Consider the following 17,088-nt stretch of genomic DNA (forward strand, 5'->3'; position numbering starts at 1 on the left):
GCAGTGAGCACAGGGGGTGATGGGTGAACGGGACTGGGTGCGAGTTAGGACACGGGGCAGTGAGCACAGGGGGTGATGGGTGAACGGGACTGGGTGCGAGTTAGGACACGGGGCAGTGAGCACAGGGGGTGATGGGTGAACGGGACTGGGAGTGAGTTAGGACACGGGGCAGTGAGCACAGTGGGTGATGGGTGAACGGGACTGGGAGTGAGTTAGGACACGGGCAGCAAGCACGGTGCGATGGGTGAACGGGACTGGGTGTGAGTTAGGACACGGGGCAGTGAGCACGGGGTGATGGGTGAACGGGACTGGGAATGAGTTAGGACACGGGGCAGTGAGCACAGTGGGTGATGGGTGAACGGGACTGGGAGTGAGTTAGGACACGGGGCAGTGAGCACAGGGGGTGATGGGTGAACGGGACTGGGTGTGAGTTAGGACACGGGGCAGTGAGCACAGGGGGTGATGGGTGAGCTGGACTGGGTGTGAATTAGGACACGGGGCAGTGAGCACAGGGGGTGATGGGTGAACAGGACTGGGAGTGAGTTAGGACACGGGGCAGTGAGCACAGGGGGTGATGGGTGAACGGGACTGGGTGTGAGTTAGGACACGGGGCAGTGAGCACAGGGGGTGATGGGTGAACGGGACTGGGTGTGAGTTAGGACACGGGGCAGTGAGCACAGGGGGTGATGGGTGAGCGGGACTGGGTGTGAATTAGGACACGGGGCAGTGAGCACAGGGGGTGATGGGTGAACGGGACTGGGAGTGAGTTAGGACACGGGGCAGTGAGCACAGCGGGTGATGGGTAAGCGGGACTGGATGCGAGTTACGACACGGGGCAGTGAGCACAGGGGGTGATGGGTGAGCGGGACTTGGTGCGAGTTAGGACACGGGCAGCGAGTACGGGGTGATGGGTGAGCGGGACTGGGTGCGAGTTAGGACACGGGCAGCGAGCACAGGGGGTGATGGGTGAGCGGGACTGGGTGCGAGTTAGGACACGGGCAGCGAGCACGGGCTGATGGGTGAGCGGGACTTGGTGCGAGTTAGGACGCGGGGCAGTGAGCACGGGGTGATGGGTGAGCGGGACTAGGTGAGAGTTAGGACACGGGGCAGTGAGCACAGGGGGTGATGGGTGAACGGGACTGGGTGCGAGTTAGGACACGGGGCAGTGAGCACAGGGGGTGATGGGTGAACGGGACGGGGAGTGAGTTAGGACACGGGGCAGTGAGCACAGCGGGTGATGGGTGAACGGGACTGGGTGTGAGTTAGGACACGGGGCAGTGAGCACAGGGGGTGATGGGTGAGCGGGACTGGGTGTGAATTAGGACACGGGGCACGGGGTGATGGGTGAACAGGACTGGGAGTGAGTTAGGACACGGGGCAGTGAGCACAGGGGGTGATGGGTGAACGGGACTGGGTGTGAGTTAGGACACGGGGCAGTGAGCACAGGGGGTGATGGGTGAACGGGACTGGGTGTGAATTAGGACACGGGGCAGTGAGCACAGGGGGTGATGGGTGAGCGGGACTGGGTGTGAATTAGGACACGGGGCAGTGAGCACAGGGGGTGATGGGTGAACGGGACTGGGAGTGAGTTAGGACACGGGGCAGTGAGCACAGGGGGTGATGGGTGAACGGGACTGGGTGTGAGTTAGGACACGGGGCAGTGAGCACAGGGGGTGATGGGTGAACGGGACTGGGAGTGAGTTAGGACACGGGGCAGTGAGCACAGGGGGTGATGGGTGAACGGGACTGGGTGTGAGTTCGGACACGGGGCAGTGAGCACAGGGGGTGATGGGTGAACGGGACTGGGAGTGAGTTAGGACACGGGGCAGTGAGCACAGCGGGTGATGGGTGAACGGGACTGGGTGTGAGTTAGGACACGGGGCAGTGAGCACAGGGGGTGATGGGTGAGCGGGACTGGGAGTGAGTTAGGACACGGGGCAGTGAGCACAGGGGGTGATGGGTGAACGGGACTGGGAGTGAGTTAGGACACGGGGCAGTGAGCACAGTGGGTGATGGGTGAACGGGACTGGGAGTGAGTTAGGACACGGGGCAGTGAGCACAGTGGGTGATGGGTGAACGGGACTGGGTGTGAATTAGGACACGGGGCAGTGAGCACAGGGGGTGATGGGTGAACGGGACTGGGAGTGAGTTAGGACACGGGGCAGTGAGCACAGGGGGTGATGGGTGAACGGGACTGGGTGTGAGTTAGGACACGGGGCAGTGAGCACAGGGGGTGATGGGTGAGCGGGACTGGGTGTGAATTAGGACACGGCCAGCAGAGTTTTGGATTGGGTATCCAGCTCACCTGTGAGAATAGTAGAAGAAGACCTCTTCCAGCAGCCCGAGGAAGCAGAGTTCCAGCAGCACCCAGTGGAAAGTGGGGAGCTCAGGGCCACAGGGGTTGCCTCTCCACTTCATGATGGGGTACATCAGCAGCACCATGGGAAGCGACAGGAATACCTGGTTGAACAGAACCGTTTTGATGGCTCGCTGAAGCTTCGCAGGTTCCACCTGGGAAACACGAGACAAGATCAGCAATAGCTACAAGTGGGGATGTCTGACGCCGCCTCCTCCCACCTTCCTCCCCTCCTGCTCTTCCAGCCAGCCCTCAGAAACACTTTCTCCTTTGTTCACAAAATCGATTAATAGAGAAAAGAAATTCACTTGAAATGTTCTTTTTAATTGGAAGTTTCCGATCGCAGCCCGAGTTAACGCCGAGAGGGGAGAGGTTTGATTCCAATCCGGAGCTGCTTTATTCCAGAGTGGGAAAAACACGCGGAACATTGAGACTGAGCACAATCGGATACAGAGTCTTCCCTCGTACTGATACAAGATAACCAACACGCAACACTGGCCCACACCAGTTAGTTGGCCAACTCTACTTCAAAACAATTTCTCTGCACCCGAGTCAGGGTAGTGAATCGGTCCTTGCCCCGTCCCTGCACCACCGACTTTCTGGAGTTTGTCTTCTGATTTTTAAAAGCCTTTCTTGAAAGACTAGCGAGTCGACACCTCTGTGAATGGTCAAACATCACTAACAAATTAGCCATTGTTTGGGGCCTGTGCAATCCTGTATTGTGATCCCACATTACCCCACATCACCCTGTACTGTTACCCTGTATTACCCCACGTCACCCTGTACTGTTACCCTGTATTACCCCACATCACCCTGTACTGTTACTCTCTATTACCCCATGTCACCCTGTACTGTTACCCTGTATTACCCCACGTCACCCTGTACTGTTACCCTGTATTACCCCACATCACCCTGTACTGTTACTCTCTATTACCCCACGTCACCCTGTACTGTTACTCTCTATTACTCCGCGTCACCCTGTACTGTTACCCTGTATTACCCCACATCACCCTGTACTGTTACTCTCTATTACCCCACGTCACCCTGTACTGTTACTCTCTATTACTCCGCGTCACCCTGTACTGTTACCCTGTATTACCCCACGTCACCCTGTACTGTTACCCTGTATTACCCGTCACCCTGTACTGTTACCCTGTATTACCCCACGTCACCCTGTACTGTTACTCTCTATTACCCCACGTCACCCTGTACTGTTACCCTGTATTACCCCACGTTACCCTGTACTGTTACTCTCTATTACCCCCCGTTACCCTCTATTACTCCGCGTCACCCTGTACTGTTACCCTGTATTACCCCACGTCACCCTGTACTGTTACTCTCTATTACCCCCCGTTACCCTGTATTACCCCACGTCACCTTGTACTGTTACCCTCTATTACCCCCCGTTACCCTGTATTACCCCACGTCACCCTGTACTGTTACTCTCTATTACCCCCCGTTACCCTGTATTACCCCGCGTCACCTTGTACTGTTACCCTCTATTACTCCGCGTCACCCTGTACTGTTACCCTGTATTACCCCACGTCACCCTGTACTGTTACTCTCTATTACCCCCCGTTACCCTGTATTACCCCACGTCACCTTGTACTGTTACCCTCTATTACCCCCCGTTACCCTGTATTACCCCACGTCACCCTGTACTGTTACTCTCTATTACCCCCCGTTACCCTGTATTACCCCACGTCACCCTGTACTGTTACTCTCTATTACCCCCCGTTACCCTGTATTACCCCACGTCACCCTGTACTGTTACTCTCTATTACCCCCCGTTACCCTGTATTACCCCACGTCACCTTGTACTGTTACTCTCTATTACCCCGTTACCCTGTATTACCCCACGTCACCTTGTACTGTTACCCTGTATTACCCCACGTCACCCTGTACTGTTACTCTCTATTACCCCGTTACCCTCTATTACCCCGCGTCACCCTGTACTGTTACCCTCTATTACCCCGCGTCACCCTGTACTGTTACTCTCTATTACCCGTCACCCTGTACTGTTACCCTGTATTACCCCACGTTACCCTGTACTGTTACTCTCTATTACCCCCCGTTACCCTCTATTACTCCACGTCACCCTGTACTGTTACTCTCTATTACCCCATGTCACCCTGTACTGTTACTCTCTATTACCCCCCGTTACCCTCTATTACTCCGCGTCACCTTGTACTGTTACCCTCTATTACTCCGCGTCACCCTGTACTGTTACCCTCTATTACTCCGCGTCACCCTGTACTGTTACCCTCTATTACCCCGCGTCACCCTGTACTGTTACCCTGTATTACCCCACGTCACCCTGTACTGTTACTCTCTATTACTCCGCGTCACCCTGTACTGTTACCCTCTATTACTCCGCGTCACCTTGTACTGTTACCCTGTATTACCCCACGTCACCCTGTACTGTTACTCTCTATTACTCCGCGTCACCCTGTACTGTTACCCTCTATTACCCCGCGTCACCCTGTACTGTTACCCTGTATTACCCCACGTCACCCTGTACTGTTACTCTCTATTACTCCGCGTCACCCTGTACTGTTACCCTCTATTACTCCGCGTCACCCTGTACTGTTACCCTCTATTACCCCGCGTCACCCTGTACTGTTACCCTGTATTACCCCACGTCACCCTGTACTGTTACCCTCTATTACTCCGCGTCACCCTGTACTGTTACCCTCTATTACTCCGCGTCACCTTGTACTGTTACCCTCTATTACCCCACGTCACCCTGTACTGTTACCCTCTATTACCCCACGTCACCCTGTACTGTTACCCTCTATTACCCCACGTCACCCTGTACTGTTACCCTCTATTACTCCGCGTCACCCTGTACTGTTACCCTCTATTACTCCGCGTCACCCTGTACTGTTACCCTCTATTACTCCGCGTCACCCTGTACTGTTACCCTCTATTACTCCGCGTCACCCTGTACTGTTACCCTCTATTACTCCGCGTCACCCTGTACTGTTACCCTCTATTACTCCGCGTCACCTTGTACTGTTACCCTCTATTACTCCGCGTCACCCTGTACTGTTACCCTCTATTACTCCGCGTCACCCTGTACTGTTACCCTCTATTACTCCGCGTCACCCTGTACTGTTACCCTCTATTACCCCGCGTCACCCTGTACTGTTACCCTGTATTACCCCACGTCACCCTGTACTGTTACCCTCTATTACCCCGCGTCACCCTGTACTGTTACCCTCTATTACTCCACGTCACCCTGTACTGTTACCCTCTATTACCCCACGTCACCCTGTACTGTTACCCTCTATTACCCCACGTCACCCTGTACTGTTACCCTCTATTACTCCGCGTCACCCTGTACTGTTACCCTCTATTACTCCGCGTCACCCTGTACTGTTACCCTCTATTACTCCGCGTCACCCTGTACTGTTACCCTCTATTACTCCGCGTCACCCTGTACTGTTACCCTCTATTACTCCGCGTCACCTTGTACTGTTACCCTCTATTACTCCGCGTCACCCTGTACTGTTACCCTCTATTACTCCGCGTCACCCTGTACTGTTACCCTCTATTACTCCGCGTCACCCTGTACTGTTACCCTCTATTACTCCGCGTCACCCTGTACTGTTACCCTCTATTACTCCGCGTCACCCTGTACTGTTACCCTCTATTACCCCGCGTTACCCTCTATTACTCCGCGTCACCCTGTACTGTTACCCTCTATTACTCCGCGTCACCCTGTACTGTTACCCATTACTCCGCGTCACCCTGTACTGTTACCCTCTATTACCCCGCGTCACCCTGTACTGTTACCCTGTATTACCCCGCGTCACCCTGTACTGTTGCCCTGTATTACCCCGTGTCACCCTGTACTGTTGCCCTGTATTACCCCGTGTCACCCTGTATTGTTACCCCGTGTCACCCTGTATTACTCCACGTCACCCTGTACTGTTGCCCTGTATTACCCCCGCGTCACCCTGTATTGTTACCCTGTATTACCCCACATCACCCTGTATTGTTACCCTGTATTACCCCGTGTCACCCTGTATTGTTACCCTGTATTACCCCGTGTCACCCTGTACTGTTACCCCGTGTCACCCTGTATTACTCCACATCACCCTGTACTGTTACCCTGTATTACTCCACGTCACCCTGTACTGTTACCCTGTATTACTCCACGTCACCCTGTACTGTTACCCTGTATTACTCCGCGTCACCCTGTACTGTTACCCTGTATTACCCCGCGTCACCCTGTACTGTTGCCCTGTATTACCCCGTGTCACCCTGTATTGTTACCCTGTATTACCCCGTGTCACCCTGTATTGTTACCCTGTATTACCCCGTGTCACCCTGTACTGTTACCCCGTGTCACCCTGTATTACTCCACGTCACCCTGTACTGTTGCCCTGTATTACCCCCGCGTCACCCTGTATTGTTACCCTGTATTACCCCACATCACCCTGTATTGTTACCCTGTATTACCCCACATCACCCTGTATTGTTACCCTGTATTACCCCGTGTCACCCTGTATTGTTACCCTGTATTACCCCGTGTCACCCTGTACTGTTACCCCGTGTCACCCTGTATTACTCCACATCACCCTGTACTGTTACCCTGTATTACTCCACGTCACCCTGTACTGTTACCCTGTATTACTCCACGTCACCCTGTACTGTTACCCTGTATTACTCCGCGTCACCCTGTACTGTTGCCCTGTATTACCCCGCGTCACCCTGTATTGTTACCGTATTACCCCACATCACCCTGTATTGTTACCCTGTATTACCCCCGCGTCACCCTGTATTACCCCATATTACTCCACTCCAGGTGCCAGAACCAGTTTCTGCTGCAGGTGAGACACTAACAGTAAATCGGAGCTGCTGCACTGTGACTGTGACTCGAACAGTAAAATTTGGGAACTTCCTGTCCAGTTACAGAATGTAGAACACGTACATTGGGCACAGCGCGTTCATCGTTTCACCAGTTGGTATGTTTACAGTGGGTCATCAAGACCAGCTACTGAACACACAAACTTGGACTTGTTACCTTGCTCAGCACTGTGCAAATAATAAACCGGAAGCTGGAAGCATATCTTGTTTTGTTCTGCAACCTCACTGCCAGCAGGTTCCCAGTAATATGATAAGGATTGTTGCGGACACAGCGTGGAATTTCAAACGGCTGATGAAACGGTCACTGTCACAACTGAAGCCCATGGCAAGAGGACAAGGAAGTACAGAGAAAGGGGTATAGAGGGGGTGATGGGCCTTCAATAACCACAAAACTAGAAGTTATAGACTTAAACAAATTGGCTTTTAATCACTAAGATCAGAGCTAACATCTCAACACGCCGACTGGTTCACAGGAATGAGTCATACAGATCCTGGGATCTTTATGTAAGAGAAGTCAGGGGTGGAGCCAATAGCCAAGACCTGGAACCTCCCAGGTTAGTCGGGAAAGAGGAAGTGAAACTATACACAGTGGGGGAGGGTAATATACATGAGTGCAAAACGAATACAGGATCAAGACAAACAGATTTCATTATATTCACCCCTTCTTTGGATTTAGTCCATCGGGGAGATGTTTCTTAAAAGTTGGTATAAGTGAGTCTGTCAGGAGGTTTTGCAGTTCTCAGTGATCGGCGCAAAGCCGGTTGGGGTGCCTCTAGGGGAGTGGATTCTGGTTCCTCCACTGTCCGGGCCTCCGCAGTGTCTTCCAGGTTAACTGCAGTGTCCTCCAGGTTAAAGTTGGGTATTGATACCTCTGGGCGTCCTGTCTCTTTGTAGTGTAGGTCTTCATCGGGTAGTCTCCCATCGTTCTCTCCGCTCCCTGAGGGAGCGAGGTCTTTTATGGAAACGGTGTCCTCTCGCCCGTCAAGAGTATTCGATATAGGCGTACTGAGGGTTTGCATGGAGGAGCTGTACCTTTTCCACAAGGGGGTCCGTTTTATGGTCTCTCACGTGCTTCCGCAATAGTACTGTCCCCGGAGACGTCAGCCACGCGGGTAGAGATATGCCCGAGGTGGATTTCCGGGGGAAAATGAACATCTTTTCGTGAGGGGTAGCGTTAGTGGCAGTACATAACAGAGACCTTATGGAATGGAGCACGTCTGGGAGGACATCCTGCCAGCGGGAGGTCGGAAGGCCTTTTGACTTTAAGGCTAACGTGACAGCCTTCCAAACAGTAGCATTCTCCCTTTCCACTTGCCCATTACCCCGGGGGTTGTAGCTAGTGGTTCTGCTAGTGGCTATCCCCTTCGAGAGCAAGAACTGGCGCAGCTCGTCACTCATGAATGACGTCCCCCTATCGCTGTGTATGTAGTTCGGCATGCCAAACATGCAGAATAGATTACAGAGACACTTGATGACCGTGGCACTGGTCATGTCTGGGCAGGGAATGGCGAAGGGGAAGCGGGAATATTCGTCGATGATATTGAGGAAGTATACGTTACGGTCGGCAGAGGGAAGGGATCCCTTGAAGTCCAGACTTAGGCGCTCGAATGGCCGTGTGGCTTTGATAAGGTGTGCACGGTCAGGCCTGTAGAAACGAGGCTTGCATTCCGCACAGATGCGACAGGCTCTGGTCATTGCCCTGACCTCCTCGGTGGAGTGGGGCAGATTGCGGGACTTTATAAAATGGTATAGTCGGGTGACCCCTGGGTGACAGAGGTCGTTGTGGAGACCCTGTAATTTGTCCGTATGAATGCTGGCACACATTCCCCGCGATAGGGCGTCTGGGGGTTCATTAAGGGCTCCCGGCCTGTACATAATATCATAGTCGAACGTGGATAGTTCGATCCTCCACCTGAGTATTTTGTCATTCTTGATTTTCCCCCTTTGTTATTAAACATGAAAGCCACCAACCGCTGGTCGGTGAGCAGGGTGAAACGTTTGCCGGCTAGGTAGTGTCTCCAGTGCCGCACTGCCTCCACTATAGCCTGTGCCTCCTTCTCGACAGAAGAGTGCCTGATTTCAGGTCCCTGAAGGGTTCGGGAGAAGGCGGCCACAGGTCTCCCAGCCCGATTGAGGGTCGCAGCTAAGGCAAAGTCTGACGCATCGCTTTCGACTTGAAAGGGAATGCATTCGTTCACTGCACACACTGCAGCCCTTTCAATGTCCTGTTTGATACTGGTGCAAGCCTCCCGAGCTTCAGCTGATAGTGGGAAGGGCGTCGATTTAATGAGGGGTTGGGCCTTATCAGAGTAATTGGGCACCCATTGGGCATAATACGTAAAAAATCCCAGGCACCTTTTTAAAGCTTTGGGATTGTGTGGCAGGGGCAGTTCCTTTAGGGGGCGTAATCGGTCAGGGTCCGGTCCAATTACCCCATCTTCCACCACACAGCCGAGGATACAGAGGCGGGTTGTGTTGAAGACACATTTGTCTTCGTTGTAGGTTAGATTCAGCTTTAGGGCAGTTTTTAAAAATCTCGCAAGATTTAGATCATGGTCTTGCTGGTTGTGCCCGCAGGTAGTGACATTGTCCAGATAGGGGTAGGTAGCTTGTAGTTTATTCTCGTCAACCATACGGTCCATCTCACGTTGGAAGATCGAGACCCCATTTGTTACTCCGAAGGGCACTCTGAGAAAATGGTAGAAGCGCCCGTTCGCCTCGAAGGCGGTGTATGGGCGGTCCTCCGTTCTAATGGGGAGCTGGTGATACGCGGATTTGAGGTCGATAGTCGAGAAGACTCGGTATTGCGCAATCTGGTTGACCATTTCTGATATGCGGGGTAAAGGGTAGGCGTCCAGCTGGGTATAAATATTAACAGTCTGGCTGTAGTCAATTATCATCCGTTTCTTTTCGCTATTTTTAACTATGACTACTTGGGCACGCCACAGGCTGGTACTGCATTCAATAATGCCTTCCCGCAGGAGTCTGTCCACTTCCGCCTTGATAAAGTGTCTGTCTTCCAGACTGTACCGTCTACTTTTGGTCGCTATGGGCCTACAGTTCGGAGCGAGATTAGCGAATAATGAGGGCGGGCTGATTTTTAAGGTTGATAGGCCACAGACTGTGAGTGGCGGCTGGGACCCGCCATATGCTAGCGTGATACTTTTGTGCTGGCACTGGAAGTCCAGGCCCAAGATTACATTAACACAGAGTTCTGGCATCACGAGGAGTTTAAAATCCTTGTAGTCCGTGCCTTTTACAGTCAGTGTTACCACACAGTAGCCCAAAATGTCCGAAGTGTGGGGCTTAGCAGCCATAGCAATTCTGCTCCGTGTAGGGGTTACCGTTAATGAGTACCGCCGTACCAGGCTAGGGTGGATAAAACTCTCGGTACTCCCACAGTCAATTAAACATTTCGTTAAATTCCCGTTTACCTGTATGTCCATCATGGATTTTGTCAACGGGTGTGGGCCTGGATTGATCCACCGTGATCGAAGCCACTGTTGGGCCCTGGGCGGCCGTTGAGTCGGGAAAAGATGGCGGATCCCAAGATGGCGGCCCGCACGAGGCGGTGACGGAGTTGGAAATCGGATTCCCCCTGCAGACTTTGCTAAAATGCCCCTTTTTCTTACATTTGAAGCATGTAGCGTCCTTCGCTGGGCATCGTTGTCTGGGGTGCTTGGCCTGGCCGCAGAAGTAGCATTTTGGGCCTCGAGACATTGCCGCTGTAGTAGGACTCCTGGGTGAACTTCTGTGTGGGGACTCCGGCGGCGTAGAGCTGGTCTGAGACCTGGATGGGGAAGATGGCTGATTCCAAGATGGCCGCGCACGAGGCGGTGAGGGCCGCATGGCCGGAAGAATAAGAGTCAAGTTTTTCTGGGCCACGTCCAGCGATCGCGCAGTGGCCACTGCCTTTTTTAAGTCCAGGACCTCCTTCTCCAGCAGGCTCTGCCGGATATAATTCGATTTGAGGCCCGTGATGAAGGAATCGCGGACCAATTCGTCAGAGTACGCGTTGGCCGTCACAGCCTTGCAGTTACAGTCCCGGACCAGGTCCTTTAGGCCCTGTAAGAAATCGTCCACTGATTCCTCTGGTCGCTGCCTGCGTGTAGCCAGCAGATGTCTGGCGTACACTTCGTTTACCGGCCTCTGGTATTGGGCCTTCAGGATAGTGATGGCCTCCGTGTAAGAGATGGCGTCCCGGATGAACGAATAAATCCGATGACTAACGCGAGTAGTCAGTAGACTCAGTTTATCTACCTCGCTAGCGGATGAGGCCCCCGCGAAGAGTTCGAAGCATTTGAGCCAGTGTCCAAATTGATTTGATGCTTCAGCAGAATGTGGATCCAAGTCCAGACGCTCTGGTTTTAGGAGTCGATCCATCCTAGTATTCTTTAGTGATTAAAATTGATGGGCCTTCAATAACCACAAAACTAGAAGTTATAGACTTAAACAATTTGGCTTTTAATCACTAATATCAGAGCTAACATCTCAACATGCCGACTGGTTCACAGGAATGAGTCATACAGATCCTGGGATCTTTATGTAAGAGAAGTCAGGGGCGGAGCCAAGAGCCAAGACCTAGAACCTCCCAGGTTAGTCGGGAAAGAGGAAGTGAAACTATACACAGTGGGGGAGGGTAATATACATGAGTGCAAAACGAATACAGGATCAAGACAAACAGATTTCATTACAGCGGGGAAGGGGTACGGGAGGGGAGGGGGTGCCGGAGGGTCGGTGGAGGATTGGGGGGGGTCGGGGGAGGATTGTGGGGGGGTCGGGAGAGGGTACGGGGGGGGGGTCGGGGGAGGGTACGGGAGGGTCGGGAGAGGGGGAGGGTGTAGGGATATCGGAGGAGACACAATCACTTTCAGGAATTGATTTTCAAAGAGCTGACACAGGGCCGAATGGCCGCCTCCTGTGCTGTAGGATTCGATGATTCTTTAATCGGGCTAACAGAAGGGTTAAAGGGAAAGGAATTCAGTCAGTCAGTCAGTCAGTCAGTCACTACCCAGGTATCAGGTTGTTGTGTCTCAAGGGGTTTTATACCCTTACCTATATAACAATTGAGGACTCCGGGGTGGAGAGTTTAGTTAACGACCATTTTATTTACAATGTGCTTCTTCACTCAATGCACTACATTTCCCATAGTGCATTGCAAATCACCACTACGGTATCCCATGTGGGACAATTCTAATACACATTCAAAATACACAACATATTTCCTCCCCCTTAAAATAGAATGTCCACAAAACAGAATAACTGAAAATGACTATCACTTTGGAAGAGAGGGTAGACTGCCTCTACATTCTGCTAACCCTGGGGATTATTCTGCCCCATGCACACAGGTTAGCACTAACTGTAACTAAGGCGCTCTGGAGGCTGCCTTTCTCTTTGGGGGTAACGCCTAGTCTCAGGAGCAGGCTCTGGCTGGCTCTCCCGTGACCCTGCAGGCGTGGCTTCCTCCCTCGATGGCACAAGAGTGGATGGTGCCACTGTCTCAGGGTCGGACGACCAGTCCCTGCTGGAGCCCTCAGCAGGTCCTTGATCCTCTGTTTCTTGGGTTACCTGTGGCGACTGTCTTGGCAGTAACTGGTCTACATGCCGTCTCCATGTTCGGTCGTCTCCGGTGCGGACTCGGTATGAAATGGGGCCCGTCTTTTGAATGACCGTAGCCGGGACCCACCGCTCCGGGGTGGTGTAGTTACGCGCTAGGACTTTGCCCCCCACCACAAAGTGTCGTTCTTTGGACCTCTGAGCTCGTCTGCTGACTTGATCCTGCTGATTGGCGTGCACCACTGCTTCTGTGGACGTTGGCCTCAGCAGGTCAAGGCGTGTCCGTAGCTGCCTTCCCATGAGTAGGTAAGCAGGAGATGCTCCAGTTGTAGCATGAAGCGTGTTTCGGTATTTCAGCAAGAAAGCATTCAGGCGCTGCTTTAGAGGAGCATCACTTCTTGCAGCTTTCAACGCGCGTTTCAGCGTTCTGACAAATCTCTCCGCCAATCCATTCGTGGATGGATGATAAGGCACGGAGAACGTGTGCTGGATTCCATTGCTCTTGAGGAACTCCTCCATCTCCTGGGATGTGAACTGTGTTCCATTGTCGGTTACGATCTGCTCCGGCAGACCAAATCGCCCGAACATCTCTCCGAGTCTCGATGGTTTTCTCCGTAGTGGTAGTGGACATTACTGCAACCTCCGGCCATTTGGAATGGGAGTCCACCGCGACCAGGAACATCGCTCCTTCCACTGGTCCCGCGAAGTCCAGATGGATCCGTTGCCACGGTGTCGCCGGCCATTCCCATGGATGCAGTGGCGCTGCTCTTGGTGTATCCCTGGTTGTCTCGCACGATGGGCATGATTTCGCTTCAACTTCAATCTCATGATCCAGACCGGGCCACCAGAAGTAGCTTCGTGCCAGCTCCTTCATCCGGACAATACCACAATGTCCTGAGTGCAGCTCGTTGAGGACATGTTTCCGCAGCTTTGGTGGTATGATCACTCGCATGCCCCAAAGGAGGCATCCTGACGTGACAGACAACTCCTTCCCTCTTGACAGGTAAGGTAGGAGCTCAGGCGGTGCGTCTGACACCCGTGATCCGTCTCCTCGCATCACCCCATCCAGCACCTTGGATAGCGTAGGGTCCACTCTGGTCTCTTTCTTGACCTGCCGGGCCGTGACAGGGGCATTGCTCACCATGTCAAAGTAGAAAATCTTCTGCTCACAGCCTTCAGAGGGCACAGGCAGCGGAAGTCTTGACAATCCGTCCGCATTGCCATGTGCTGCTGACCTCCGGTATTTGATGTTGTAATTGTGAGCGCTTAACATCAGCGCCCAGCGCTGCATCCTGCACGCTGCCAGGGAGGGTACTCCTGTGTGTGGACCAAAGATCGATGTCAGAGGACGATGATCCGTCAGCAAGGTGAATTTCCTTCCGAACAAGTATTGATGGAACTTTTTGATTCCAAAGATGATGCCCAAAGCCTCTTTTTCGATCTGCGGGTATTTCACCTCTGCCTTGCTCAGGGACCTTGACGCGAATGCAATCGGCTTCTCTTTGCCTGAGGGAAAGATGTGGGACACGACCGCGCCGACGCCATAAGGCGACGCGTCACAGGCCAGCTGAATCTGCAACGACGGGTCAAAGTGCGTCAACACCCTGGGGTCAGTCAAAGCTGCTTTGGCTTTCTTGAATGCAGCTTCGCACTCCTTCGTCCACGCCCAGGCCTTGCCCTGACACAGCAACTCATGTAATGGCTTCAACAGTGATGCCAGCTGTGGAATAAACTTTCCATAATAGTTCAGGAGACCTAAGAATGACCGCAGCTGGCCGACATTTGTAGGTGCAGGAGCGTCGGCAATGGCTTTCACTTTCGACGGTGCTGTGTGTAGGCCGTCCGCGTCGATGACATGGCCTAGGTACTCCACTGATGGCTTGAAAAATTCGCATTTGTCCTTGCGAACGCGTAAGCCATATTCTTCAAGTCTTCCCAGTGTCTTCGTCAGGTTCTGCAGATGCTCGTTGTCGTCCTTTCCTGTGACAAGGATATTGTCGAGATAACATTGTACCCCTGGAATGCCGCTTAAGATCTGGTCCATAGCCCGCTGAAACAATGCTGGTGCTGACGTTATACCAAAGGGTAGGCAGCAGTACCTGTAGAGGCCCTTGTGGGTGGTGATGGTGAGGTACTTCTGTGAGTCCTCTTCTACATGCATCTGCAAGTAGGCTTGGCATAGATCAATCTTGCTAAACTTCTGACCGCCTGCTAAACCCGCGAAAAGATCTTCAATGATGGGGAGGGGGTACTGTTCAGCTGAGAGCACAGGATTCACTGTTACTTTGAAATCTCCACATAAGCGAACCGCGCCGTCACTCTTCATCACCGGTACCACGGGCGTGGCGCACTCACTGTGCGAAACCGGCACCAGGACCCCTATCTTGACCAGACACTCCAGGTCAGCCTCCACCTTTGGTCTGAGGGCGCAGGGAACGTTCCTGGCCTTCAGGAATCATGGCTGGCTGTCAGGCTTCACCTTGAGTTTGACCGTAATCCCCTTCATACTCCCCAATTCTCCGTCAAAGACAGCCGCATGCTTTGTCAACACTGCCGCTAGCCCCGCCTCTTCGACTGACACCGCATTCACTGTTTTCCAATCCAGATGAATTTTCTCCAACCATGGCCTGCCCATCAGGGATGGATAGTCACCCTTGACCACGTAAACTGGCAGCATCACGGTTTGTCCATTAAGCTCCACCTTGACCTCCGTCTTACCCAGCATTGGGACTGTTTCCCCAGTGTAGGTCTTTAAGATGAGCTTGGCCGGCGTCAGTGATAGGTGGTTCAGTTTTTCTTTGAATAGCTTCTCTGAAATCAAGGAGACAGCGGCCCCCGTATCCAGCTCCATTTTGACCGGTATTCCCTCTAGTAGTGGAGTGACTCCATAGCCTGATGAGCCTCCATTCACCATTAACACATGGAGATTCAACTCCCCATCAGAGTCTGTGTCACTGTCTTCCTGTTCTTGTTTCACCATGGGTAGGTTTTTCTTTTTAGAACAGCAGTTGGATGTGTTTCCTTGTTTGTTTTTGTGTGTCTCTGTGTAGGATTGTTTGCTTTGCCCTTTACACACACGTTCAATGTGTCCTTTCTTTTCACATTTCCGACAGGTCAGGTCTTTACACCAGCAGTCAGATGGCTGATGACCTGACCTTCCACACCTGTAACACTCTCTAGCGCCCCTTGCATGCTTATCCGGTGTAGCTGCTACCCTGTGCACTCTTGTTGCAGCCACCAACAGCTGTGCATCTTTAGCTGCTAACTCCATAGACACAGCGAGCTCCACTGCTGATTTAAGCGTCAGTTTGTCAGTCATGAGCAAGTGCTTCTGTGTTGCTTCACATCTTAATCCACACACAAACCAATCACGGACAGTGTCATTTAGAGTTTCACCAAACTCATAATGCTCAGTTAGCTTCTTTAACACTGCAACATATTCGGCTATGGACTCACCCTCCCCTTGGTTTCGTTTGTGAAACCTGAACCTCTCGGCAATCAGCAGCGGCTTGGGTGCGAAATGTGTTTCCAAAACTTCCACAATCTGATCATATGTCTTAGCGCCGGGCTTATCCAGGTGCATCAAACTCCGTAACAAGCCAAATGTTTTTGCTTCGATCACACTGAGGAACGTCGCCACTTTCACGTCATCTTTACTACCATTTGCAGTCACGAAAAATCCGAAACGTTCTGTATAAGCACTCCATTGCTCCGCCGTTTCATCAAATGGTCCAAACGCTCCGGTTAGCATAGCCATTTTTTTTATTTTTACAGTCCTTTTCCTCCACTTTGTTTCACTGTATCGTTACTCTCCCCCTTCTTATTTGTGTAACACACGAACCGCCACCTTTACGAGGCGATTGCATCAGCACTAAACTGCGGGCGCGCCATTAAGAAAAGACAGGAACTTCTTACTTTAACCATCGCCGATTCCAGTGCAAAGTGATGCGCAGGTCCGTCGTCCTCGTCGCCACTTTTGTTGTGTCTCAAGGGGTTTTATACCCTTACCTATGTAACAATTATTAAGGAGGACTCCGGGGTGGAGAGTTTAGTTAACGGCCATTTTATTTACAATGTGCTTCTTCACTCAATGCACTACATTTCCCATAGTGCATTGCAAATCACCACTATGGTATCCCATGTGGGACAATTCTAATACACATTCAAAATACACAACACAGGTGATCTATGTTTACACCCAATGAAAGCTCACCCAATGGGTGAGGCTACTCTAATGTGGTAGGGAGTCACTGAGGCAGGTTCGAGGGAGCACTGCACCCTGCAAAAACTGAAGCTAAATC

At 52.3% G+C, this 17,088-nt stretch overlaps 1 protein-coding gene across 1 annotated transcript in view; it reads right to left on the minus strand.

The window, feature by feature from the left end:
- faxdc2 (fatty acid hydroxylase domain containing 2) overlaps nt 1-17,088 on the minus strand; it is a 67,657-nt gene that overhangs the window by 32,772 nt on the left and 17,797 nt on the right. Inside the window, exon 6 of the mRNA XM_085996082.1 lies at nt 2,306-2,511. Coding sequence (XP_085852208.1) covers nt 2,306-2,511 — 206 coding nt within the window. The remainder of the gene's footprint in view (nt 1-2,305; nt 2,512-17,088) is intronic.

The sequence above is a fragment of the Somniosus microcephalus genome, chromosome 8 (assembly GCF_052327205.1).
Source record: "Somniosus microcephalus isolate GS21.2 chromosome 8, FLI_Smic_1.0, whole genome shotgun sequence".
NCBI lineage: Eukaryota > Metazoa > Chordata > Chondrichthyes > Squaliformes > Somniosidae > Somniosus > Somniosus microcephalus.